At 41.6% G+C, this 27862-nt stretch overlaps 1 protein-coding gene across 1 annotated transcript in view; it reads right to left on the bottom strand.

Moving 5' to 3' along the window:
* LOC145401925 (uncharacterized) overlaps positions 1 to 27862 on the bottom strand; it is a 443277-nt gene that overhangs the window by 408114 nt on the left and 7301 nt on the right. The window contains exons 2-5 of the mRNA XM_080274030.1: positions 24810 to 24925; positions 16574 to 16699; positions 12850 to 13017; positions 11606 to 11747 (exon numbers count right to left, since the gene is read on the bottom strand). Of these exons, the coding sequence (XP_080130156.1) occupies positions 11606 to 11747; positions 12850 to 13017; positions 16574 to 16699; positions 24810 to 24925 (552 nt within the window). The remainder of the gene's footprint in view (positions 1 to 11605; positions 11748 to 12849; positions 13018 to 16573; positions 16700 to 24809; positions 24926 to 27862) is intronic.

Consider the following 27862-nt stretch of genomic DNA (forward strand, 5'->3'; position numbering starts at 1 on the left):
AAATGAAGGGTGATTTATGCAGAATGAGACTGTTTTGTTAATATTTTAAAATAATATTAATGACTATATACAAACTAGGTTTTTTTCAAAAGGGCCAAAATTGGTGTGTCTGTTTACGCAACTTCAACAAAGTATAACTCAGTTACTAATAAAGATAGCAACTTTAATCAAACACCAAAGTAAAGAGTTTATGATGCTCAATATGAATATATTATCATAATTTGGTTATATCACACACTGCAGCATGGAACACCCAGTGTTTCATAGTAACAAAATTTTCACTCAAAGTTCATTCCGATTCAACCAATAATAACTCAGTTATTTTGGGCATAAATTTCTTAATATAGTAATCATAATAAAGAGAAAAACATCATCATAATATGCATAGGCAATATTTTGAGAATATTTAATGGTTTTGGTCATTGGTGGCCATTTTATTGGGACCGTATGACATCACAGTTCAACTTAATGCAACATTAATAATGCTTAACCATCATCACCATCACCACCACCATTTACAGACCCTTCACCATCATCCTGGCCATGCCCATGGCCACTAGGGGCATTATCACCACCCCCATGAGCCACACATAATGCCACACTATCACCATCATTAGCACCACCAGCAACTCCAGGCCCTTCACCACTTTCCTAGCCATGCCCTTGGCCACCAGGAGCACTATCACCACCCCCATGAGCCACAGGTAATGCCACAATATCACCATCACCATCAATATCATCACTATCTCCACTATCCACTTGTGGCTTACTATCACCACGTGCACCAGTTTCATCAGGCTGCTTGCGGCAGTAAAAATGACTCACTTTGAAGGCGACAGGGTCTTCATCATGCCGGCCTTCTTGTACCAGCACATAGGTCATCCACGTATTCACTATCGGAATAAATTATCACCACAATGATCGTAAAATAGGGTGCTTGAAACAGGCTTGTGCACGTGGTTGAAAGCGAGGGAAAAAACTGGGGGAGATGCAGTACCACCAACACCAAGCTCTAACGTAGCTAAAAACAGCACACATCATAATCATCAGCATATGAACTTATGAGTTAATGCAAAATGAGTTTGACCTTCCAGAACATGTAAGAGCATCGGAAAAATTTACTTAAAAACATGGTAAAAAATGTATGTTATTCCTCATAGAAATTGTTAGATGCTAACGGTAGCAAACATACCATAGCAAAAACATTGGCGGTGTTGCCGGCTCCTGTCATGGCGTTTAAAACAAAACCCCTCGCACATGAGACCTGTCAAACCAGCCCACTACAAAAATCGATTTCACCAGTCTTCTTCAGAAGACTTTCAACCCTATTTCCAGTGCTGTTTTGATGTATCTGACATGCCTCGGATTTAGAGGAAGGGTCAAATTAGTGGTATAAGCAGAAAACTCAATTTCGGTTAACCTCTACACCGCGGGCATGTTTACCGATGTTTTGCGTGTGATGCAGGGTTATTCGGGCTCCGACAGACTCTCAAAAAATATTTGCCAAAAATCAGTTATTAGTCCTAGAATATCAAAATTACATATGCTTATGGCACATACCTTCAGCTTTCTCCTGGAATGTTTGTTGAGCCTTCGTCCGTTACCGTAGGACTTGTGGAGACCTCTGAAGTTGGGTAACGAAGTCTCCACTTTACACTTCCCGACAACCCGTAATATGATTACCACAGCCAGATATTAACACTATAAACACAACTCTATGATTTTCAAGTAGTTTGAGATCCATACTCCAAAAAAAAACCCACTGTGAAAGCAATGAAAATTATGAGCGCGTCTGACCGCTGCACTTGCGCTAGTTCGCTCTTGATACTCTGTCATTTATTATTCATAAAACCCCTCACACTTTATATTTCTATTACTATATAATACTTATATATATCTACAGTCTTTATCCATAAGTTTCCTTCAGTAGTATTAGTTTATTGTCACTGTAGGGATTCAATTTCTTTCAGTAAAATACGTAGCATTCACTTTCTCGTCCTGTATACTAGCTTTGAGAGTGAATATCACTTTCATCTTCACTCTCATAACTCATAGTATTCAGACATGCTATAGTGAAACTTTCACTTTCATTACTCCTAGGGTATATACTTGTATTCTTATAATACTACTCATTTACATTTCTATTTACGTTCTCTATTTTATTTACGTTATTTACATTTCTATTTTATTTACGCTGTGCTATGCACTGTCACTTGAAGTAACTTATAAAACTATTTTCCACTGTTCACGTTTATTTACATTCATTACTTTCACTTGCTGTTTACACATTATTTACACATTATTTACAATTCCAATTGCACTGTTTTACTCAATAGAAAGATCGTAGTCACTCTTTTATCAATTGTCAGCCCTTTACCTCTTTCCACACGAGGTTTAGTAGGGGGTAAAGGTCACAGGGCCCTTTGCATGGGGGTGAAAAAAGGCCCTGAAGTCAGCAAGAGGATGAGCCGTACCTCCTCTTCGGAAGATGAGAGAGAACTGATAAAGGAGGGCCGGCCCGGGTTGAGGCCTACTTAGGGGTTATTCAGTACTACCAACGTAGCTCTTGAAACAGCTATGTATTTCACTGAAATGATTGGCAGGAAATCTAGACAATACATTATAAATTAGGTAGTTCCAGGTGAATGTAAATATCACTTAGGCTTCTCCCTTCCCTCCTTACATGTATATTTATTACGAAAATAGATTATATGGCATATTTCAAGGGGAAAAAAACAGCGAAAATTAGCGAATGAGTGCACTTGAGGTGTTGTCAGGTGATAATTAGCCAATTCCAGGTGTATGGCACTCTCACTTACCTTATTTCTTTCTTGTATATATTATTTGGTATAAGAATAGGGCATAGGGCTTATTTCAATGGATGAAATCAGTGAAAAATTCCAGGGAAGATTTACTTAGCGTAGCACGGCCGGGCAGGCGAGAGGATAGTGTAATGGAGGGGGGGTAGGGAGGGGAGTCAAGAACGGGGAGAAATGGCTAAATTGTCAACAATGGATGGGAGTACAGATGAGATTAGGAGTGCTGACTAGTGTTGGACATTGGCAGTACTGATAGATGATACAAGCCCCCACTTGGAAGCCCGGGTGAATTCAAAATAACACAGAATCACAAAAGCGACGCCCCGCGGTATGATCCCTTGCTCCCAAGCGTCACGAAAGTGACGCCCCGCGGTTAAGGGGTTAAGGAGGTACAGTACAATCCCAGTTAACCGGGCGGCTTGGGGAATTTACCTTCCCGGTTACAGATTCTTCCCGTAGTTCTGATATTCAAATCTATACAAAGGCGATAATTATCACAGCAGTAAATACAATTCAGTTACTCACCACTCACATCATGGGGCACACTAAGAGATTCCACGTGAAAAATTGCCTCATAAACACACACCATGGTCATAATGCATGTGCATGCAATGGTTTGCAGTTCTGCAAAGTGCACAAGTCCATTCTCATAACTACCGAATAATTTGTTGTATGTACTGTACTCATAAAAATGGAAAACTAAAGAAATAAAATCCTGAATATTTATTGGTGAATTATCACGACACCTGTGTCCCCACGTGAGTTTTGTTTACGGTCCCGGCCCAGACTGACCGCCACCATTCCACCCTTTACCCGCCAATCAGCTGTTTTGCACAAAATAAAATACAGTACATGATTTACATATGAAGAGCAAGCATATTATTTTTTTTTCTTCCAACAAAGTAAACCTTCATTCCCATTAACATTTTTTTTTCATCTCTGCCAGCACACATGCGTTCTAAGATGAATTTATGCGGTGCAAGTTAGAGTCGGTCCGTTAGGAAGAAAAACACCGGCGTTTGCTGTTTGTTGATTTGCTCTCTCCCGAGATGTCTGGTTTACAAATTCCATGCCTGTCTTAGAAACATTTTAACCATCCAATACTGAAATCACACTCGACTTGTCTATTCGTTTACTGTGAAACTCTCTTGCTTTTTCTTATATAAGAGGACCAGAAATAGGTGCTCCCCTAGATCTTTCTAAGCAAAACCACTCGAATGATGAAGAGTATGCCTTTTTTCAATGGACTTACTTGTCTCGCTTTTCATGAAAAATTCATTGAGCTTGGATGCCTAGGCCTTGATATCATAAATCGTTAAATTTCCTACATTATATTCAGTAATCAGTGTTTTATAATCTTCGCCTTTTTCAAATCTGTTGCATATGTCCAGCTTCTGTTTCAAGGTAAGCACGACACGCTTACGTTTAGTTTGCTCTTTAGACATTTTGGAGTGTTGACATTACCGTCCATCAGAACAACACAACAGCAAGAGAGCTTGTTTACTGTCTGGTGGTAAAAAGCAGTCTGGTGATTTGTGGAAATTGTGGAGGATGACTGAATTCAAGTAGGGGAAAAAGGGAAGTGGAGGACTGGGTAAGAGGATTTACTAGGGATTTACATTAGCCAGAAATGCCTTCACCTCACTTAGTCCGACTTCACCCAGCCTCGCATGACATGATAAAATGGCAGTTTGGCGGTCAATTCAAATTGGCGCACAGTTATAACTTATTGACATTTTTACCAGCCCTTGAATTTTCCCGTTTTTCTGAGTATTCCGTTTGTCTGGATACCGGATACCAGGGATTGTACTGTACTTACAACAAAACCGCACACGGGGCCTCATATATATACATACATATATATATATATATATATATATATATATATATACACATACTGTGTGTGTGTATATATATATATATATATATATATACACATACTGTGTGTGTGTGTTTATATATATATATATATATATATATATATATATATATATATATATATATATATATATATATATATATATATATATATATATGTATATACACACAGGATATATATATATATATATATATATATATATATATATATATAGATATATATATATATATATATATATATACACACAGGATATATATATGTATATGTATATATATATATATATATACACACAGTATGTATGTACATACATATATACAGTAATCTTCCCAATATCCAATGTAATACAGCCAAAGGCATGTCCGGAAATTGAGCCTGTCCGGATATTGGGCCCCTGCCTCCTGGACTGGTACTTATGGACCCTAACCCAGCCAAACTTTGAAACCCACCTAAATAATTCCTTACCGGACATGCATAGTACCTATTTAAGACACTATTCACACCAATAATGGACAAAAAGCATGAAATAAATTAAAAGGAACCAGAGAATGAGGAAATAGAAGTGAATATGGAAAATATTTAGCAAGGTTGAGGGTACTTACAGCATGTCTATGGCCGCCTCCTCTAAGTCTCTGGCAGTGAAAATGCTCTTGAAGCACGCACAGAAATCCAGCGTTGTGCTGCACTTAATTCTTTGTACTGTGAGTTATAATTCTTTAACACTGCACATTCTGGTCTTAACTGCGCCACGCCAGTTTAAACTGCCAGTTTGCACTCCACACTTAATCCTTTGCACTCTAAATTCTAATTTCTTAACAATGCACAACACTGTAAATTCCCATGTGGTCTAGTGGCAAAGTATTGCTGTTTATTCACCGTTCATTCACAAAAATGAGCACGTGTGGCATCCACTGAGATGAGCATCTACTCATGATGGCAGATAGGTGGTAACTGGGGAGGGGGGAGGGGGGAGGAAGAAAGGGGTGAAGGGGTTATGTGTAAACACAGCTGTTCGGCGCCGCATGCCAATTTCAAATTATGGGTGGGAAAAAATTCTGATTTTTTTTGGATTTCTATCATTTTTTGGCCATTTTTGGGTTCCGAAGGACCAGGCCCAAAATGTCCGGAAATTGGGGTGTCTCGGAAATGGGCATCCAGTCATTACAGGGAATACTGTGTGTGTATATATATATATATATATATATATATATATATATATAGGTAAGCCCTTAATTAACGCGAGAGTTATGTTCCCAGACCCTTCGCGTATGTGGTAAATTTGCGTATATGTTTTGTCCTTGTTTGCACATAATTATGCATGTCTATACGTATATTACATCTGAATAATACTGTTTATGCACTACATACACCTTATAAACTAGCATAAAGTATTAAAAACAACAAAAATGTAACAAATTTAAAACTGAAATCTGACAAACACAGGCGTAGGTGGAGACACTTCAGCAGTCTGGTGCACTAGCCCTCACTGCCTCCCGTATGCTACATTCTGCCTTCTTTATTGTATGAACAGTTGACTCATTCACCCCAAACATGCGGTTACAAGACAATTCACAGGCGTAGGTGGAGACACTTTAGCAGTCTGGTGCACTAGCTCTCACTGTCTCCCGTATGCTACGTTCTCCTTCTTTATTGTATGAACAGTTGACTCACCCCAAACATACGATTCTGAGACAATTTTCCATCAAGTCAATTCACCGTCAAAACATGGACAATTCCCCGTCATTCTATTAATATATTTATTATTGATTAATTAATACTTTAATAACTAATTTTCAGGGGGATTTTATAACTCATATAAGTAAAAAACTAGTGTACTGTACTTGCTAAATAAACTGGTATGTAAATAAATGACGGGGAATCATCCTGACGGAGAATTGTCGCCGACATTCCTCCCTGGAGTTTGTCCAACACTTTAACTTTCTCTGTCAGCAACATCACTTTACAAGTCAGTTTTGGTGTTACCACATGTATCACTAGCACTACACTTATGCCCCATGTTGACAGACAAGGCAAGCAATTACTGGAAGGCAGGAAAATAAGCCACAAATAACGATTTGCAAGTCATGCATGGTTCGCCCGTCGGATTCAAACTGACTGTGTGGTGTGTGGTAGACCGATCTCCCAGGCTCCCACACACACATACACACACACATACATATATGTGTGCACACGGGCAGCAGGTAGGCATTTTTTATATTTTATTTATTTCTCTTGTATATTGAAATTACTTATTTGAATACAGTACTATAATTTTATTTTAATTATTGTACGAAAAATTCGTGGATAACCGAAATCGTGTGAAAAAAGTTCACGTGAATTAAGGGATAACCTGTATACAGTAATCCCTGTACTAACCGGAAGCCCACTTTCCGGACATTTTGGTCTCGGGATTTAATATTCCCAAAATTGCCCCCAAATTGCAAAAAATCTATTTAAAAAATCCGACTTTTTTCCCTCCCCGTAATTTGAACTCAGCGCACGCGGCACGGACAAGCTGTGTTTTGGTGCATAGTTCCGCCGACATCTGCTAGAGCACCCCTGCATCCTCTCCACTTACCGCCTGTCCCTTGTTGTGAGTGCACGCTCGTCATCATGGCCGCCCACATGCTCACTTTTGTGGTGGTGCCCTACCTGCTGCAGGCTCTCCTGCTGCTTTCCTGCCTCTTCTTCATGTGTGTGATGATGGCCCCGCCACTGAGAAGAGGAAGAGAGTGGTTCTGACTCTGGAGTAGAAGAGGGAGATATTGGACAAAGTGGACGCGGGATGGTCAACCTCAAGCATCCTCCGTGAATTCAACTTGGCCCGATCTACTTTGTATGATATCAAGAGATCCCGTAACAAACTCATGCAGTACACGGCTGACTTCTCGTCGAAGAACAAACACAACGTGGAGAGGAAGATGATGTTTACTCCCTGGTATGCTGAAGTCGACTGTTCCATGTTCATTTGGTATCAACAACAACGTGCTGTTGGTGTGCTGGTACGTGCCAAGGAGCTGAAGGCTGCTGCTGAGAAGTTCGCAAGGCTTCACGACGCCCTAGACTTCAGGGCATCCGAGGGTTGGCTCTTCACGTTCAAGTTATGGCATGGCGTTACCAACCGTAAGGTCCATGGTGAAGCTTTGGACGCCAACGAGGATGGAGTAGAGGAGTTTTGGCACAAGGTGAAGGGCTTGATCGACAGGGAGGGCCTCACTCTTGGTCAAGTCTACAACGCTGACAAAACTGGTTTATTCTATTGCTCATTGTCAACGAACACTCTAGCTGAGGAGATGGAGAAGCGTGTACCTGGCCGCAAGCTCTCCATGCAAAGGATATCTGCTTTGTGTTGTGCCAATGCTAATGGCATGCACCGTCTCAAGACCGTTATTGTTGGCCAAGCAAAGCAGCCTAGGTGTCTTCGTGTGGTGATGGATGTCCTTCCTGTCATTTGGTACCATTCTTTGAAGGCTTGGTTCACTGCCCAGATCTTCAAAGACTGGTTCCACTGCCATTTAGTCAAAGAGGTCATCCATTACCAGACGAACACATTGGGAATCCCGCGCGACCAGGTAAAGGCCCTCCTTCTCTTGGATAATGCACCTGCCCACCCGTGCGACAAGGATTTGGTGCATATTTATGCCACCTAATACGACAGCTCTCATCTAACCAGTGGACCAAGGAGTGATTGTGGCAACGAAGAGACTGTACCGAAGGAAGTTCCTGGACGAGGCGATGGCTGTTCATGAGGACGAGCGCAGGGACGCGAGGCAAGGGGACTTTGGAAAACTTTTGCCACTACATCAAGTCTGCAATCTACAACTGAGCCAGTGCATGGAAGGAAGCCCCTGTCAAGACTCTAGAAAATGGTTGGTCTTGTCTGCTTCTCGGAACGGATGTGGAGCACAATTTTCTAGGTTTCGACGTGGACGACTTCCATGCACGTCTAAGTGCACATGGTGACGATGTTGATGTGGACAAAGTGTGTGAGTGGTTGGATGACGATGAGGGTGCTCCTAGGTATCAGACCATGTCTAATATCAAGATTGCATCTTCAGTTGCAGGTGTCAGTACACAGCTTGAAAATTCCAAAAAGGACGATGACGATGATGCGGACTCCTCTCAGCGTGACACTACTCCAGCCATCCCCAAGCTAAGCACACCAAGGGAACACGTAGAGTTCGTTCTCGACTACCTGGAACACCTGGACTGCGACAGGGAGATGGGGCCCTTGGGACTCGTGAAGGAAGTGCGCACTTCCAGGCGGCGCATCATTAATTGCCAAAATCATCGTTCCTTGCGTCAATCAACCATTGACAGTGTTTTCAGACCCGTGATCCCCGCTGTGCCCAGCCCTGGCTCCACACCATTGCCTCCCCAAGACAGGCCCTCATCCTCCGAGCCACAGCCCAGCAAATCTGCCACAGTGGAGTCGCCACTAGACGTGAGTCTGCGCCTCTCTTCAGAGTCGTCTGCAGTGGGTAGTCCATCACCACGTCCCAGTGACGCACCCCTAGGCCACCTGCATCAGTTACTCTCAGACTCTGACAGTGAATAAACAGCAAGAACTCGGAACTAGACCACTCGGAATTTACTGTGTTGTGCAGTGAAAAAAAACAGTGCACAGTGTTAAGAAATTAGAATTCTGAGTGCAAAGACTTAAGTGCAGAGTGCAACACTGATTTCATTAAGGAACAATGGAGCACAAATAAGACTAGAGTGCACAGTGTTATGAAAATGGTTTTATGAGTGGAAAGACTTTAGTGCAGCATGCATCACTGATTTCATTAAGGTACAATGGAGCACAAGTAAGACTAGAGCGCGCAGTGTTAAGAAAATGGAATTATGAGTGCAAATGACTAAGTTCAGTGCAAGACTTCATGTACTGCAGGTGTTTCAGGTACACCTTTTTACTGTCAGAGTCTGAGAGGAGGTGGGTTATTCATCAGGATGGCCATGGACCCTGAATGTTTCATATTGTACTGCACTTTCCATACTTACCTCTAAAACCTCATTTCACTCTTTATGTCCCTTATTGGTGTGAATAGGGTCTTAGGTGCTATGCATGTCCAGAAGGTTTTTTTTTTCTGAGTTAGGCTAGGTTAGGGTCCATATGCACCAGTCCAGGAGACAGGGACTTGTTGTAAGTGCCCAGAATGTTTAATATTGTATATACTCACCTCTAAAACCTCATTCTCTGGTTTTTCTGCATTTATTTCACTCTTTTATGTCTCTTATTGGTGTGAATAGGGTCTTAAACAGGTGCTATGCATGTCCAGTAGAGAGTTATGTAGGTGTTGTTCTGAGTTAGGCTAGGTTTGGGTCCATAAGTACAAGTCCAGGAGGCAGGGGCCCACTATCTGGACAGGACTACTTTCCGGACATGCCTTTGGCTCTATTACATACGATAGTGGAGGGATTACTGTATATACATATACACATACATATAGTGTATACACGTATCTGTTTATTAGTTTTAAGCCTACAGTGTAATAATGGGAATAGAGCACTAAATACTAGTATTAATTTTAGACATTAATGGTCTTTGGTAGGTTTTATAACAACAGTGGAACAATCGTTACTTAAGCAATCGTATGACAAAATAATACTCAATTAAATATACCATCTGTATGCAGTTATTCACAAATATCTTCCCAGTGTTTCTTCATAACTCCAGTATTTTGGTGGAGTGGATCATTTAAATCCCACACAGCTCTCCTGTGGTACACGACTCCTAATGTGTTCAGTTGACATAATTACCAGAACCCAACTGCCCCAACACACAGCACCAGCACGACTGAATGATGAAGCAAATGCCTGGGGAGTGGGGATGTCGCTAGGCAGTGTGCGACATTTTGGAACATGCTGCATCGCATAGCGATGAGTGTTGAGCGGGGCAACAAACTTCCCCGTTCATTCAGTGTGGCCACCCACATAGGATTTAAGTGTGTTTTATCGCGTTGCCTCATTCCTCCCTGCTCAAGTCGTCCCACTGATCGCATTTGGTGTGGCCGCAGCCTAAGGGGTGGCCACAAACAAATCGTCTCCATGTCGTCCTGTCTCCCACCATATCACTGCCTTACTCCCAGCTCACACCCCCCTCTCTCAGATACATCTCCACTCCATCTGTCCATATCATCCTTGGCCTCCCCCTCCCTCTCCCCCCATCCACCTCACTCACATACACACTCCTTATCAGTCTCTCGCTCTCCCACCTCTCCACATGACCAAACCACCTCAATGTGTTTCCCCTAACGCTTCCTATCACATCCACATCACAACACTCCTTCACTTCCTCATTTGTCAGTCGCTCTCTCCACGTGATTCCACATGCTCCTCTCAAATAACTCATTTCCACTGCTCTCCCTTTGGGCTTGTGTCCAACAAAAATAAATCATTAATTCATTCATTCATCATCCAATCCTACGTTGCCCCATGTGGAGTGTACGAGCCCAGGGCTAGGCAAGTTGGTCCTGACATTTAAGATGAGAATGACCAGCCTCACTCATCCCTGAGTGGCATTATGTGAGCAATAAACCCCAACCACCCCTTTGACATAAACCTGCACAGGTTCAATCCGACTGGAGCGTCATAATTACCCACTAATCCACCATGTGCAAAACTCTGGTTATATGGTTACCACCCAGTATAGTAAATGGTTTCCTGGTGTACAGGAAACCATCTGGCTTGTCACTCAGTGTAGAGTCCCCACACGCAGAAGGAATAGGAAAGAATGAAGGAAAGAAAGACAGAAGAGTCTAAAGTCACCCATAGGCAGAAGGACGAGGAAAGAAGGAAGGAAAGAAAGACAGAAGAGCATGGAAGGAAAGAAGGTTGGAGGAGAGGAAAGGACAGACACCCAAGAGCAGCACTACATCAGTGAACAATAAATAAATAAAATAAAAAATACCTTCTTCACTGTCTTAGGTGGTACAAGGCTGGTTGGGGTGTACTTAATACCCAGTTCTTCACAAGCCTGTCGTCGCAGTACCTGGTACCTCTCGACTGACAGAAGATTACGAGGGTGGTGATCTCGAACTAGGGCCAGGAAGCTGTCAAGATTTGGTAGATATTACATTAGGGCGGGTGGAAAGATGTCATAAAACTGTCAGGAGAAAGCAAGAATTAAAATAAAAATTAGTTTCTTTCATATGGTTAACAGTGTCCACTGAAATGGAACATTCTGTACATACATTCATTTATCACTCAAACATCTGGACTTCTTAGCTCACAAATATCTACCACAATAAAATATCTATCAATAGCCTGATGCCTTGATCCCAAAAGAGGTGGGCATTAATTATCTCCGTGTCACCCTGCCCTCTCCCATTAGGCTGCCCTACCTCCAACTCACACCCCCTCACTCATATACCTCTTCACCCCATCCTTCCATTTCATCTTTGGTCTCCCACAAAACTGTCACTTTGTGATGTTTGTGGGGTAAAGATTATTTTGGTGATTTATATGCTAAACAAGGGGTGCAACATCTTATGTGCAACTCCATTGGATTCAGGAACAAGAATATACAAAAGTAGGTGATTACAGTATTACATAATTAGTAACACATCACTCAAGCCCAAAAATCCAGGTCCGAACTTACAGGTTTAAACTATCTACACATTTATTTTTTTCTTCACAGATGCATATTACATAAACCTGCCAAAGTCTTTTTTTTTCCTTTCTTCTTATCTTTTTTTTTTTTTTTTTTTAGTAACTCAATTTAGGCTCTTCAACCCGTGACATAGCTTGTACTTTTATTCCTATTCCTCCCAGACTGAGGAAAGCACCCACAAATGAAGGGGTTAATGATGGCCAGATCTAGCCTCCTCCATTATAAAAGTCTTAAGCTTAGCAAAATTATCTAAGGTTGGTATGAATACAAAGAACATTACATCATGATGAATGGGTTAAAAAAGGGATGCCCACCTAATCCAAGCAACTATTTTCCTACTTCTTCTTCTCCAATACAGTTCTAATCATGTGCACCTCCATATATGCTAATACTCCTTTCCCATCTAACCCCCGCTACACTTCTCATGCTCCCTTTCCTCCAGGAATGTTCTTTTCACATACATCTCCATCCATGATTCTACAACCTCTACCTAATCCCTCCAATACCTCTCCCAGTTCCTCTTCCTCTGTGATATAACTCACTGGTCCCAGTGTTTGTTGTAGAGCTTGAGTGGTGTTGCGACAAGGCAGCTGTAAAGGTCCATGACAGCCACCAGGTCTCCTTGGCTCTGCTCATGATTGATGCAGGCATCCCACAATGGCGAACTATGCCACGCACCACCAACACTCTCCAGACCTCTCTCACACAGGCTACCAGATAAAGGCAAGTTCATGTAAATTAGATCTAGCCTGTTTATGTTACGCTACGATGTGTTGAGTAGTGTTGTGCTGTGCTGGACTTGGTTTGGTTTGGTTAAACTAAACATACAGTATTTGAATTATATAAAGTTATAAATATTGGGTTAGTTATACCATGAGATGGGGCTATTTGACTCACTTCTGGTTATTTTTCATTGTACTATAGTTTGTAGTGCAACATTTAGGGCACTTAACCCTATCAAGTTCCTGGGCCAGGCAGATTGTCTGTGCAAGAGTCAGGAGTTCTTGTACTGACCCAAATCTTTGTGCCACGATATTTTTCTTTGATCGCTCTGTGAAAATACACTTTTTGTGACAGAATGTTGGTATTGGTGTCATTTTAAAGCTGAATAGTTGTACTGTACTTTACTGCAGTATGTATAAAAAAGGAAAACAAAGAATATGAAAGGTGAAAACAACAATTTGTAGTTAGGCAAAAACCAAAAATTTTATACCTAGTCAAAGAAAAATACAGTATTCTGAAAAAAATAATATAAATAAATAAAGATATATAAATCTGGTTTAAACCATGCAAAACTACAAAAAATTACCTTTATAATGACATACAGATTATTGTTATTTCTGCATTTTATTGTGTGGTAATGTGAAAGGAAAAAGAATCACTATTCTATGATTCTCGGCCGCGTATCTGCTTCGCAATCTTTTCCTTTGATCGGTCAGTGTGAATACACTTTTACGATAGGATGTTGGTTGTGATGTTATTTTGAAGCTGAAGAGTTGTATTTTATCGCAGTATAAGCAACGTTGGGTCAGGTTAGTACTTGGATGGGTGACTGCCTGGGAACACCAGATGCTGTTGGCATCCCTATGTGTCAAGTGGGGTTGGTAGAGGATTAGTGTCCCTCCCTGTAAAACAATTAACTCTAAGCCCTTGGCCACCCCGTTTGGGATACATGGCGTCTGGCAATGAATGAATGAATGTTAAAAAAAAAAAAAAAAAAATTGAGGTTAGGCAAAAACCAAAAATTTTATACCATGCCATAGAAAAATATATGGGGACAAAAAAAAAAAAAAAAATGTAAATCTGGTTTAAACCTTGCAAAACTACAATAACTTACTTTTATAAAGATATACAGTTTATGGCAATTTATGCATGTTACTGCAGAGTAAAGCAAAAGAAAAAAAATGCACAATTTTGTAAGATTCTCAGTTGCATACTTGCTTAGTGATCTTTTTCTTTGATCGGTCTGTTTAATTATAGCTTTCAAGATAGAATGCTGGTTTTGGTGTCATTTTAAAGCTGAATAGTTGTACTTTATTGTAGCATGTTCTAAAAAGGTAAACAACAAAAATAAAAAGTCAAACTGACATGTTGGAGTTAGGCAAAAACCAAAAATTTTATACCTTGCTGTTGAAAAACAAATTAATAAAGAGACAAAGCCGTGAGGCAGACCGGCTGTGCAGTACCCACCATGTATAGAGTAATCATTCCACGATGTCATGCTTGAGTCCCTGTTATGACGAGTAAACGTGATTTATGGTGAAAGTTTTCCAAAAGTATCTTAAAATGACACAAACGTGTCACTGGAATCTCTGAGGTTGGATTTGAAATGACACAAAAATGTGTCATCGGAATCTCAAAGGGTTAAAAAGTATTACTGTATGGGTAATGAAACACAAATGATCCAACTTCATATGTAGGATTTTAACACAGAAAAAACATACAGATATACCCTGATATCCGATGCCCCTAGATACGATGCCCCGGCTTAACGATGGGGGTAGAAATACAATACCACCATACCTCGCCTAACGATGGCCAAACTCCAGCATAAATAAGGGTTTTGATTTTTTAAAACAAATTCTGATGATATTTCAGACTAAAATTCTGTGTTTGGGTTTCTTATACTCTGTTTTTAGACTTAGATTAATGTGTTTTAGCCACAGGTGGGGTGAACATTGTCATTTTGGGGAACAGTTTACTAAGCTTGATTTTTTCCAGGCTTAAACATGACAATTTTCAGATTTTATTGGTTGGTTTTAGTGAGTTATTTAGAGGTGTTAGGCTTAGGTTAGCTTCTTTTACAGCTGTTAGGCTATTTAGATTGGTTATAAACTTGTTTTTGGACTCATTTGGGTGGGTTTAGGACTTGGCTGGGGGGGGGGGGAACTCAAGGCTGAAAAACGTATCCCATTACTTTACATGTTAAACCTACCCCGAGATATGATACCCTGCCTAACGATGGGTTTTACTTAACCAATAGCATCATTAAAATGGGGTATACCTGTATTTAAAAAGTAAAAATACTATTTATCAACTCCTGATGTGCACCAATTGGACTCAGTGGGCCTTCCTTTAATGAAACATTCATTCGAATCTCCCCGACCTTCGATGCCTTCTTGCCCAGTATTGTCCTTTGGCTGTGAGCCTTCAGGAGACCTGCCTCTCCACTCCCTCTGCTTCAATTTGCATCGAACCAGCCAAAAGAACTTCGGTTATAAACATCGACTGGTTCTCCTACAATCCATGACTGCTGCAAGCGTTCAGCCCTGTAAACAACATATGGACTAATGTGCTTTCCACTGACAGTGATGGAGAACGTGACAGATGCTGAACTCTTCGTCGTATTCATGACACGCTCCACATATTTTACATCATGCCGGAATATCTGGAGCTTTACCTTAGGATCATCTGTGATGTTGGTTTCGTAGTAGTTAATGATGTCTGCAGGAGGTACTCCCCTATGGCTGTCTTCTAGCTTTTTAAAGTAGGTCAATATGACCTCATCAGAGACTGCAACCCACTTCCTCGAAATATTTTGGCATATCCTGGAGGACTGCATGACTTTATGTCTCTTCAGGATGCCATGTACCCTGTCTGTACCTAGGAGATTATCCTTGAAATCCACAATGTTGTGTCTACAATAGTCCAGATGGTACAAGATGAAGTTGCAGCATATAAATTGCCCCACAGTGCCAAGTCAAATTGCCCCAGGGGGCTGAGTCTAAAATCAAAATACAGTATTTTATAAACAAAAGCAGCTACCTTACTTTGGTCGGTGGATAAATATTAATGACACTTAGCTTGTTATTATATATCCAACAGACAGTGGAGGAAAATACAATTAATCCTGTCTTTCTTGTTGTAAATCACAGCTCAAAAAAAAATGTGAAAATAGCAGGAATGAAAAATTGATCATAGTTCACTTACCTTCAGCAAGCTATCCCTAAATTTCATTTACAATATAAATTAGTGATTTCAAAATATAGTACCATATGAAAACGTCAAATATGCCCCTACTTATACTGTCTGGATACCTGAGTCTCATTACCCCTTACTGACTCTAACTGCTCCAGGTGAGTCATACAGACCCATCTTATGGTACTGTATTACAATTATCAAACTTAGACTTGACAAGGCTTAGTTAGATTAGATTAAATTTTATTTCACTTAGCTTGTCAAGACAAAACATGGAAAGGCAAGGCAAGGTAAAGAAAAGCAAATTAGTTTAAAATAGGACATTTCTTCACTATCTATGCAACTAACCTCTTAACAAAGTGTGATGGAAGGTTATCATTCTTGGCATATGTGATGAAGGTGGAGAGCAGTGACAGCCACAGGTCCACAGAGAATGGCACACACTCTGTTCCAATCAGAAGCACTCCAAGACACCTATGAAAGTACAGAAGAAATTATCCATTACCTTAATGTTATTCCCACTACATGTGCCTGTACTAATAATGGGATAGGATTTTCTGCAACATGAGAATGAGGTGCATGACATGAGTGTTATGGTGTGCAGACCTTCTTACACTATGCCCTCAGTGTACTGCAGTCTTAATGGCACAACACACTTACCTCACAGGGTGGCAATGATCTAACCATGCAGCTACACTGCCTGGTTATACAGCACATATGTCCCTCAACTCCCTTCCTTTCCACAGAGAAAGGATGATGGACTGCAGACGGGAAATTTCATCCTACAATCCACTGAGCTCGTGTTCAGATGACCCTGGCACCATATAAGGAACAACAAAAACAACCACTAAAATAACCTCATTCTCATAAAGAAAATTCTTCAATATAACCTCAACAAAATATCTCTGGCAGTGTTCAGGTTGAAGTGGCCAGTTACCTGCACTCCAGCAGACTCATGTCATCAGTCTGGGCCCACAACAAAAACAGCAAGAGGATCCACTACAGGAACAAAGTAATACTGTCAATCTATATACAGGATCCACTATAGGAACAAGGTGATACTATTAATCTATCGTCTGACACATCAATCACGTAAGGGGTGGACACAAACAAATCACCTCAATGTTGTTCTGTCACCCTCCATTTCACTGCCCTCCACCCAGTTCACACATCCCTCTCTCACATACCTCTCCACTCCATCCATCCATCTCATCCTCAGCCTCCCCCTCCCTCTCCCCCCTTCCACCTCACTCACATACATTCTCCTCATTAGTTTCTCACTCTCCATCCTCTCCACATGGCCAAACCACCTCAATGTATTTTTCCTAACACTTTCTGTCACATCCACATCCACAACACAATGCTCATTCACTTCCTCATTTGTTAGTCTGTCTCTTCATGTAATGCCACATGCTCCTCTCAAATAACTCATTTCCATTGATCTCACTCTTGACTCGAGTCCTTCCAACAAGATACATGTTTCACTTCCATATGTTAAGAGTCGGTATCACAATACTATTATGAAGCGACTTTTTTCCTTCTACGCACACTTCTCTATTTCTTACTATATTACTGCTTTCAAAGAACCAGCAACCTCTCTTTCTTGTTGTACCTTTCATACATTTTATCCTCCAAACTTCGATCCTTACTCATCACACGATCCAAGGACTTCAATGCACTATTTTCCATTTCCTCATCATCCAACTTCACTGCACATTCAGTGACTTCATTTCCCTCGAAGACCATTACTTTACTCTTCTCTACATTTACCTTTCGATTCCGTTTCTTACACTCTCTCCCAAACTCATTCATCAAGCCTTGCAGTTCCCCTTTATCTTCAATTGACAATACAGTATCATATGCAAACAACAGTACAGGGAGAGTCCAAATACTGCCCTCTCTCAGTATGGCCACTCCAACATCCACTGTCCTACCTTGTATCTCATTTATAACCCCATCCATATACGGACTGAACAACCAAGGAGAGATAACACATTACTGTTTCAATCCAACCTTCAAACAGAAAAATTTACTCAGTTCACTATCTACATGCATTGCAGATTTAGCATCCTCATACATACTCTTCATGGCATGCAACAACTTCCCATTTACTCCACATATTCTTAATTCTTTCCACATTCCTTGTCTATCCACCCTGCCATATGCTTTCTCCAAATCCATGAAGACCACATACAACTTCTTTCCCTTTCTCTGGAAACTTTTCCACTAAAGACCTAAGGAAGAATATCTGATCTACACAACCTCTTCCCTTCCTAAAACCTCCCTGCTCTGCTCCAACTAATTCCCCTGTTATTTCCCTAACTCTGTCAATAAGTATCCTACCATATACTTTTCCTATTACACGAAGAAGACAAATGCCCCTATGATTACCACACACTTCATTTTCCCCTTATTCTTTGTACAAAGGAATAATTATACCTGACATTCAATCCTCTGGGACTCTGCCTTCTTCCCAGGCCAATCTGCACATCTTCCACATTCATTCTACTACCATCACTCTCCCATGCTTCAGCTTTTCGCAACACACTCCATCCATTCCTGGGAATTTCCCCATTTTGACTTTCTTCACAGCTTCCACTACTTCCATCCTACTGATCTCTTCCTCCCTTCTCACCTCCCTCCTTCTCCCAGCCATTCTCCAGCTACTAATGCTCACATTAATTTCATTCTCAATGTTTACCAGTTCTTTAAACTGTTCTCTTCATCTGCTCACTTTTTCTCCCTTCTCCACTATCAATCTACCATTTTTATCCTTCACTCCCCTACTAACTTCTGTATCACCCTGTCTAACTCTTTACCTCCTTCCAAAACATTTTCTTTCATTCCCTCCACCTTACACTCAAATTCATTCCAAATTTCTCATCCACTCACTTTTTGCCCTCTTACTAATCTTGTCACCTCTCTCTTCCTCTCAACATACAACTCTTTCTTCCACTTCTCAACTTCCTCCATGCCTCTACTTCCCATCCACTCACTATATGGTTTCTTCTTTTGTACCACAGCTAGTCTCACCTCTTCACTCCACCATGCTGTTCCTTGCACCCCATTATGTCTTCTTTTCACCCCACACACCAACTCACATGCTGCACAGATTTCTTCTGTGAATGTCCTGCATACACCTTCCACCTCCCCCATCTGCTCCAAATCATATTTCCTCAATCACTCCTCCACTTCTCTCTTATATTCCAACTTTTTTTTCAACTTCTTGCAGCCTTTCCACCCTCATTGTATGGACTACTTCCTCTTATCCTTGTCTCCTTCTATTCCATCACACCCGAACCTCGACTTTCATCACCACCAAGTGGTGGTCCGAAAGCCCACTCCCCCAACCTCTGTATGCTCTTGCACCCATTACATACCTCATTCTCTCATCCACACACACATAATCAGTCACTGCCTTCCAATCATTCAATTCACCACCCACCCTTCTCATCACTCGTCATGTATACCTGTGGATCATTTTGTGCCTAAAGAGGTACTGGCTATCACCCACCCCCTCCCCACACAATGTCCACTAGAGCACTGCCATTCTCATCCACTTCTGCAGGCACACCCCACACACCAACTACTCCATCTACCTTTACATTCCCTTTGTTTCCATTTATATCTCCAATCAAAAACACTCTCTCATTCCTCTTGAACTTTTCCATGTAGGCTTCCATAGTTGCCCGAAACTCTTTTTTCACTTCGCTTGCACGATCTTGAGTTGAAGCATTCACACACAAAAACGTCCATATTTTTAATCCCACTTTTAATCTTACCCCACGCAATCCTTGAACCAACTGATCCATACTCTCTCATGTTCTCCTTCCATCTCTTGCACACAACAATACATATGCTCTCTTTTGCTTTCTCATTCTCATCTACTCTCGTGCATACACCCAATCCACATTCCCACTCTCTCCCACTTTCGCCTCTCCATTTAGTCTGCGTTAATCCAAATGTGTCACTTTTGCACCCTCAAGCATCTGGAAAGTCTCTCTCCTTCTTTCACCTGATCATTTGCAACCCTTACATTCCATGTCGCTATCCATATCATGTCCTTAGTTCGGTCCTCAGTCGTCTCCTGTTTGATTGTCCTGGTCCGAGGCTTCTTGCTCGTATTTTTAGTTAGTAGTTTTCCAGAGTATGTATAGTTGTGAGTAAAAGATGGAAGAAGAGCATAAGACAGTATGGATCAGCTGAGTCAAGGATTGTGTGGGTAAGACTGAAAGTTGGAATACAAATGTGGGCAATTGTGTGTGTATGCGCCAACGCAAGATTGTGCAGCAGAGTGAGAGAAGAGTTCTGGACAAATATGGAAGTGTGCATGGAAAAGTTTGGAAGTAATGAGAGAGTGTTTTTGATCAGTGATAGGAATGGTAAAGTAGGGAATGTGAAGGTGGATGGAATAGTTGGTGAGTGGGGTGTGCCTGATGAGATAGATGAGAATGGCAGTGCGTTAGTGGACATTTGTGCTGGGAGGGGGTTGGTGATAGCCAATACCCTCTTCAGGCACAAAATGATCCACAGGTATACATGGCGAGTGATGAGAATGGTGGGTGGTGAACTGAATTAACGGAAGGCAATGACTGATTATGTGTGTGTGGATGAAAGGATGCAAAAATGTGTAATAGATGCAAGAGCTTATAGAGGTTGGGGGAGTGGACTTTCTGACCACTACTTGGTGGTGGCAAGAATCAAGATCTAATTAAGGTGGAGAAATAGAAGAAGGGAAGGACAGGAAGAAGGAGTATTTGTAAGGAGAGTGGAAAGGTTACAAGAGGATGAGAAAAAGGCAGAGTATAAGACAGAAGTGGAGGAACGATTGGGCAAATATGAATTGGAGCAGATGGGGGATGTGGAAGGTGTGTGCATGATATTTACAGAAGAAATATGTGCAGTATGTGATGTGGTGTGTGGGATGAAGAGAAATCAGAGGGGTGTGCAAGGAACAGCGTGGTGGACTGAAGAGGTGAGACAGGCTGTGGCACAAAAGAAGAAAGCATACAATGAATGGATGAGAAATAGGGGCATAGAAGAAGTTGAGGGGCGGAAAAGAGAGTTATATGTAGAAAGAAAGAGAGAGGTGAAAAGATTAGTAAGAGAGAGTAAGAAGAAAGTGGATGAGGAATTTGGAAGGAATTTGAGTGTCAAGGGGAGGGACTGTAAGAAAATGTTCTGGAAAGAGGTGAAAAGAGTAAGACAAGGTGGAAGTGAAGTTAGCAAGGGAGTGAAAGATAAAAATGGTAGATTACTAGTGGAGAAGGGAGAAAAAGTGAGCAGATGTAGAGAACACTTTAAGGAATTGTTGAACATAGAGGATGGAAGTAATGTGAGTAAATGTGGCTAGGGAATGGCTGGGAGAAGGAGGGAGGTGAGAAGACAGGAAGAAATCAGTAGGATAGAAGTTGTGGAAGCAATGAAGAAAGTTAAATTGGGGAAAGCCCCAGGAATTGATGGAGTGTGTGGTGAAATGCTGAAGCATGGGGGAGAGATAGTAGTAGAATGGATGTGGAAGATGTGCAGATTGGCCTGGGAGGAAGGTAGAGTCCCAGAGGATTGGAAGTCAGGTATAATTATTCCCTTGTACAAAGGAAAAGGGGAAAAAGAAATGTGGTAATCATAGGGGCATTTGTCTTCTTAGTATAATAGGAAAAGTGTATGGTAGGATACTTATTGACAGATTTAGAGAAAGAACAAAGGAATTAGTTGGAGAACAGCAGGGAGGTTTTAGGAAGGGAAGAGGTTGTGTAGATCAGATATTCATTCTTAGATCTTTAGTGGAAAAGTTTCTAGAGAAGGGAAAGAAGTTGTATGCGGCTTTCATGGATTTGGAGAAAGCATATGACAGGGTGGATAGACAAGGATTGCAGAATGTATTAAGAATATATGGAGTAGATGGGAAGTTGTTGAATACTGTGAAGAGTATGTATGATGGTGCTAAGGCTGCAGTGCATGTGGATGGTGAACTGAGTGAATTTTTCTCTTTGAAGGTTGGGTTGAAACAGGGATGTGTCATGTCTCCATGGTTGTTCAATCTGTACATGGATAGGGTAATAAAAGAGGTACAGTACCCTCGCGTCTAACACGAGTTTGTCCAGCACGATTCGCGTCCAGCACAGAGAGCAAAAAATTAGTACAATTTAATATGATTTAAGTACTGTAAAACGGGTGCGTAAGTACAACACTGACGGAGCTCCGAGAAGTGGGCGAAATACGCAGAGTTCGCCTCTAGCACGATCATCCATGGTCCAACATGGTCATACTGGACGTTCCCGTGACGATGACAGCCAATCAAAACTTCAGATCAAGTAGCCTCCCCCACCCGCTATCGTGACAAGATCATGATGTCACCCAATGAAAAACGCTTCTGCTCTCACGTGATGTTTTGTTTAAATTTCTCCCGTCACAGCGCCACTCAGTTGCATAATTTGCATTGAACTGTGTTTTTTTCTTGCTGCATTTTCTGCCCTTGCTATTGCAGTTTACCCTGCTCACGATGCCTAGGAAGCCTTCTGAGAACCCCAAGAAGCGGCGGCACCTCCGTCAGGCCACCAAGCTAGAATTCATCGAGAGGCAGAAGAAAGGGGAGAGGAGTTTCAAAGGATTTATAAGGGAGGTTGAGGAGGAGCAGCAGCCATTACCCGTTAGTGATGCCAGCAGCCATCCTCCAGGGACCAAGTAGGACTACGTACAGTCTTGGATATCACCTTCCATTCCCAGCAAGCCCACCAACATTATCCTAAAAGGTTAGTTATCATTCATTGTACAGTACCATTTATTATAATTACAGTAGTGCCAATATATGTATAGGTATATGGTAGGTATTTGGGTGACTTTTCCTAGGGTTGCTGACATAATTCATTTTTCCCCATAAGCTCTGTTGTTTGTCCAACAAGTTTTTGGTTCAACACGGGACCCATGCATGACAATATTACCGTGTTGGACGCGAGGGTACTGTACAAGGTAGGGTAGTGGATGTTGGAGTGGCCCTGGTGAGAGAGGGTAGTGTTTGGAAACTCCCTGTACTGTTGTTTGTAGATGATATTGTGTTGTTGAGTGAAGCCAAAGGAGAGCTGCAAGGCTTGGTGGATGAGTTTGGGAGAGTGTGTAAGAAACAGAATCTAAAGGCGAATGTAGGGAAGAGTAAAGTGATGGTCTTTGAGAGAGGTGAAGTCCGTGCATGTACAGTGAGGTTGGATGGTGAGGAATTGGAAAATGTGACTACATGACAGTATTGTGATACCAACTCTAACGTATGGAAGTGAAGCTTGGACGTTGCTGAAAGGCAACAAGTCAAGAGTGAGAGCAGTGGAAATGAGTTATTTAAGAGGAGCCTGTGGAGTCACAAGGAGACAGGCTGACAAATGAGGATATAAAGGAGTGTTGTGGTGTGGATGTGGATGTGATAGGAAGCGTTAGAAGGAATACACTGAGGTGGTTTGGTCATGTGGAGAGGATGGAGGGTGAAAGACTGACGAAGAGAGTGTATGTGAGTTAGGTGGAGGGGGGGAGAGGGAGGGGGAGGCTGAGGATGAGATGGAGGGATGGGGTGGAGAGGTATATGAGAGAAGGGGGTGTGAGTTGGGAGCGGGGCAGTGAAATGGCGGGGTCAGGGCGACGTGGAGGCGATTTGTTTGTGGACATCCCGAACAGGATTGAGGCGTCTGGCAATAGATAGATAGATAGACAGATAGTTTTCCAGAGAGGGGCACTAACCCTCCGCCAACCCACTTGTTGACACATAGGGAACACCTGTTAATACAACAAACTAAACAAAATTCATCTGCCAAACTATATCATTGGCTATGTTACAAATTACCTACAAACAAATCTGAAGAAAATTAACAAAATTCTACTGAATTCAGTCACCGGGTTTCACAAAAAGCCAATCTGTTTTTAAAAAACATATGGTGGCTGGCATTCAGTTGTCTTTAATCAAAACCTTTACCAAAGATAACAGACTTCTGCACATCCACTAGTTCCTACTTCCTGAAGGTTCGGTGAAAATTCAACTTTTCTAGATATTTTGGCAATAGATACATAAATAAACACAAACAGACACACACCGACAAAAGCTATAACACCTCGCTTTGCTATAGGCAGGTGATAAGTGTCAACAAAGCACCGAGTGAAATAGTCATCATCTACATTCATTCATCATTTATGATTTCAAAATTCTCTGCTCCATATAAACAACAGAAGCCTAGTGTACAATATTTTTCATCTGACTAAGAAAGTTGCTACACTTGTGCGGTAGATAGCATTTCATCTACTGCCAAACAATGAGAGAGATGCAACTCTCATCATATGCCTCTCCAAACATACAGCATCCATTCATTTAGGGCTGTGGATAAAGAGCCGAATTATTAAAACTAAGACTGTGATGCTGTGGACAAGCCTCCAGTTTTACAAAATTTCCTACGCACGTGATGAAGACAACGTATATGACCTTTCTGTATCACTGTTGACTACACTGCAATGTGGGATGGAAAGGCTTGCTTACACTTTTGCTCCAGTTTTAATAATACAGCCAATGAAACATTAAAAAACAAGAGAAAACTAAACAAAATAGCATTACCTCCTGATATCCTTGTGTTTTTTCTCTATGTCACTGAACTTCTTCCAATATGCAAAACAGTAAGGGTAGAGTGGCAGGAACCCCTCAAAAGCAGATCGTGCAGCATCCATATTGTCCTGAGAGCATAAAATAATTAGATGAAGAGAATCACAACAGACAAGGGAAACTGAGTTATACTTTCTCTACTGCAACAAGGCCTAAAGGTACTGTCTCTCATCCTAAACTGTTACAAGAAATCAAAGGGACATGTTGCTAGTCACAAAGTAGTAGAGTAGAGGAAGGTTGTAGAGCCACTGTACCATCTTTTTCTATTACTGAGCTGTGTGAAATAAGTTGCAAAAGGACAAAAATATCTAAGTTAGAGTGGATGAACTACTGTACAGTATAATAGAAGGATGGAAGCCAGTGTAAGTACCGTATATATACTGTATATATATATATATTTTTTTAAATGCAAGGAAGGAGCCAAAAGCCAGAAGTCTGCAACATTATTCCAAAAGAAAACGAAAACATAATATTACAGAGCCAAATTCAAGATCTGTTCATTTCGAGATGCCTGGACACAAGCCATCTGAGAGACATGAGGTCATAGGCAGTATGAAATACAGAGAGAGAGAGAGAGAGAGAGAGAGAGAGAGAGAGAGAGAATGATTTGACATGTGGCATACATGAATAACTATGAGTAACGGTTCTCTTGCATTAGAGAGTTGGTCAGAAAAGGGATGAGAGTTTGTTGCTAGATGGGTGCTATGCACTTGTCACAGTGGTGGAGAGATGCAAGCAGAAAGTTCTAAGCAGCAATGACCATTGAAGTAGCATTAGAAAAGAGATGAAGATGCAACAATGTGGCAAAGAGACAGAGAGTGAAAGGAGCCAGTAAAATGAGGAGACGAAAAGCCTCTGACTCCACACTGCTGAAAAGAGCTGTATGTGGGGATCCCCAAACAAATGAGAGTTTTACTAAACATAGGGACAAATAAAACCCATGTATAAATTCAATAACTGTGCAGGGGTAAAAAAGGCACGGAGTCGACTTAGCACACCTAATTTCTTGGAAGCAGATTTTACAAGAGAGGTGATATGATCTTTCCAATATTAATAACGAGAGTACGAAACCCCTATAGGCGCTCTATTTTATGAAGGCAGCTTGGGTGAGGCAACCTGGGACCTCAAACCACTAGCTCAGTTGCCATATCACTGCCACCACATGTGTAATTACTCCATCTCACCTCTCTCTCTCTCCCTCTCTCTCCTGTTTTAAGCTAGTAACTACTTATAAATGAATTTTCAATACTCTGTACAGATGTAATTCAGTAATAAAAGCTATAGCATAGTATACATCCCATAAGACTTGTCAGTCTTGATTCTGCGATGCTGTCAAGTGGAATGACACGAGCGATAGCCATGCATATGCGGGTCGTACTCGGTCAGTCTCCCACCAGGGAAACTTGCCCATCAACCTGCTCTCGTGTTCTCCACAGTCAAACCAAAGAAATTATTTACAATGTAAAAAAGTACTGTCAAAACAGGAGAAAAAATAAAGAAAATAAAATTAGTAGATAATATAAAAGACAGAGAGAGAGAGAGGGGGGGGAGCACATGTGTGGTGGTGATGTGGCAACTGAGCTAGCGGTGTGAGGTCCCAGGTTGACCCACCCAAACTGCCTTCATAAAACTGAATGCTTATAGTACAGTAAACTCTAAATTATCCATTGTAATTCAGCTAAGCCCTATGCCGAATAAAGTGAAATGTTGGATATTGCACAGTACCCCCCCATCGACTCAATATTCAGCGTCAAGAGGAATACAGTCAGACCCCTACTTATGAAAAATCTGCAGATATGAAAAAAAGTGTGTGTGTGTGTGTGTGTGTGTGTGTTTGGCAGGTCAGTCATAGCTAGGAAGGATGGGATCAGGTGAAGACAATGACAAGGGGAGGCGAGGTAATAACTGCAGTTCAGGGAAGGGTAGGGAATAAGTTGAGAGACAAAAATGGCTTTAATCTGGGTGATAGAGAGAGAGAGAGAGAGAGAGAGAGAGAGAGAGAGAGAGAGAGAGAGAGAGAGGCACAAGGATGCTGACACAGTGTTTATATGTATGTACGGTCGCGTAAGCATAACATCTATTAGCCTGGCGGTAATGAACACCAGGCCTTAGAACAGACACTATGGGTGAGTGTGGGGCAGTGTGTGGGTAGTCGGGGACGAGTGAGGGACGAGGTGACGTTGATCCCTAGATTTACTAGACGAAGACTCCAAAACAGTGGAGTTCAAGTGCAATGTGTGACTCCATGACCATCCTGTGAAAGTGTTATTGCTGTGAGAATATTGCACCCGTGAGGGACTGGTGTTGTGTACTTCACACCCCTACCCACACTGATACTGTAAGATGAAAATTGGATCCACCACAAGTCAGTTGCCCTTGCTTACCTTTAAGAATGCTTATTGATCTGCACGTGGTTGATGTCACGACATAACCCAATTACAGTAATCCCTCTACTTTCCGGACATCCCCACTTACCGGACATAATTGTCCCAGGATCCAATATTCCCAAAATGGTCTGAAAACCGCAAAAAATTTGAAAAAAATCCGACTTTTTCCTGCCCATAATTTGAACTTGGTGCGCACGGCGCGGGACAGCTTAGTTGTGGTGCGTCATTCCTCCGACGTCCGCTAGAGCGCCCTTGCATCCTCCCCATATTCTGCCCATCTCTTGTCGTGAGTGAACGCTCATTGTCATGGCTGCCCAAATGCTCGCTTTTGTGGTGGTGCCTTACCTGCTGCAGGCACTCCTGCTGCTCTCGTGCCTCTCCTTCATGTGTGTGATGATGTCCCCGCTGCCTCAGAAGAGGAAGAGAGAGGTTTTGACTCTGGAGAAGAAGAGGGAGATATTGGAGAAAGTAGATGCAGGATGGTCGTCGTCAAGCATCCTTCGTGAGTTCAACCTGGCCCGATCTACTTTGTTTGATATTAAGAGATCCCGAAACTCATGCAGTACACAGCTGACTTCTCGTCGAAAAGCAAACGCTACGTGGAGAGGAAGATGATGTTTA

The sequence above is a fragment of the Coenobita brevimanus genome, chromosome 57, assembly GCF_032717465.1.
Source record: "Coenobita brevimanus isolate Jiangsu-jjx chromosome 57, ASM3271746v2, whole genome shotgun sequence".
Taxonomy (NCBI): domain Eukaryota; kingdom Metazoa; phylum Arthropoda; class Malacostraca; order Decapoda; family Coenobitidae; genus Coenobita; species Coenobita brevimanus.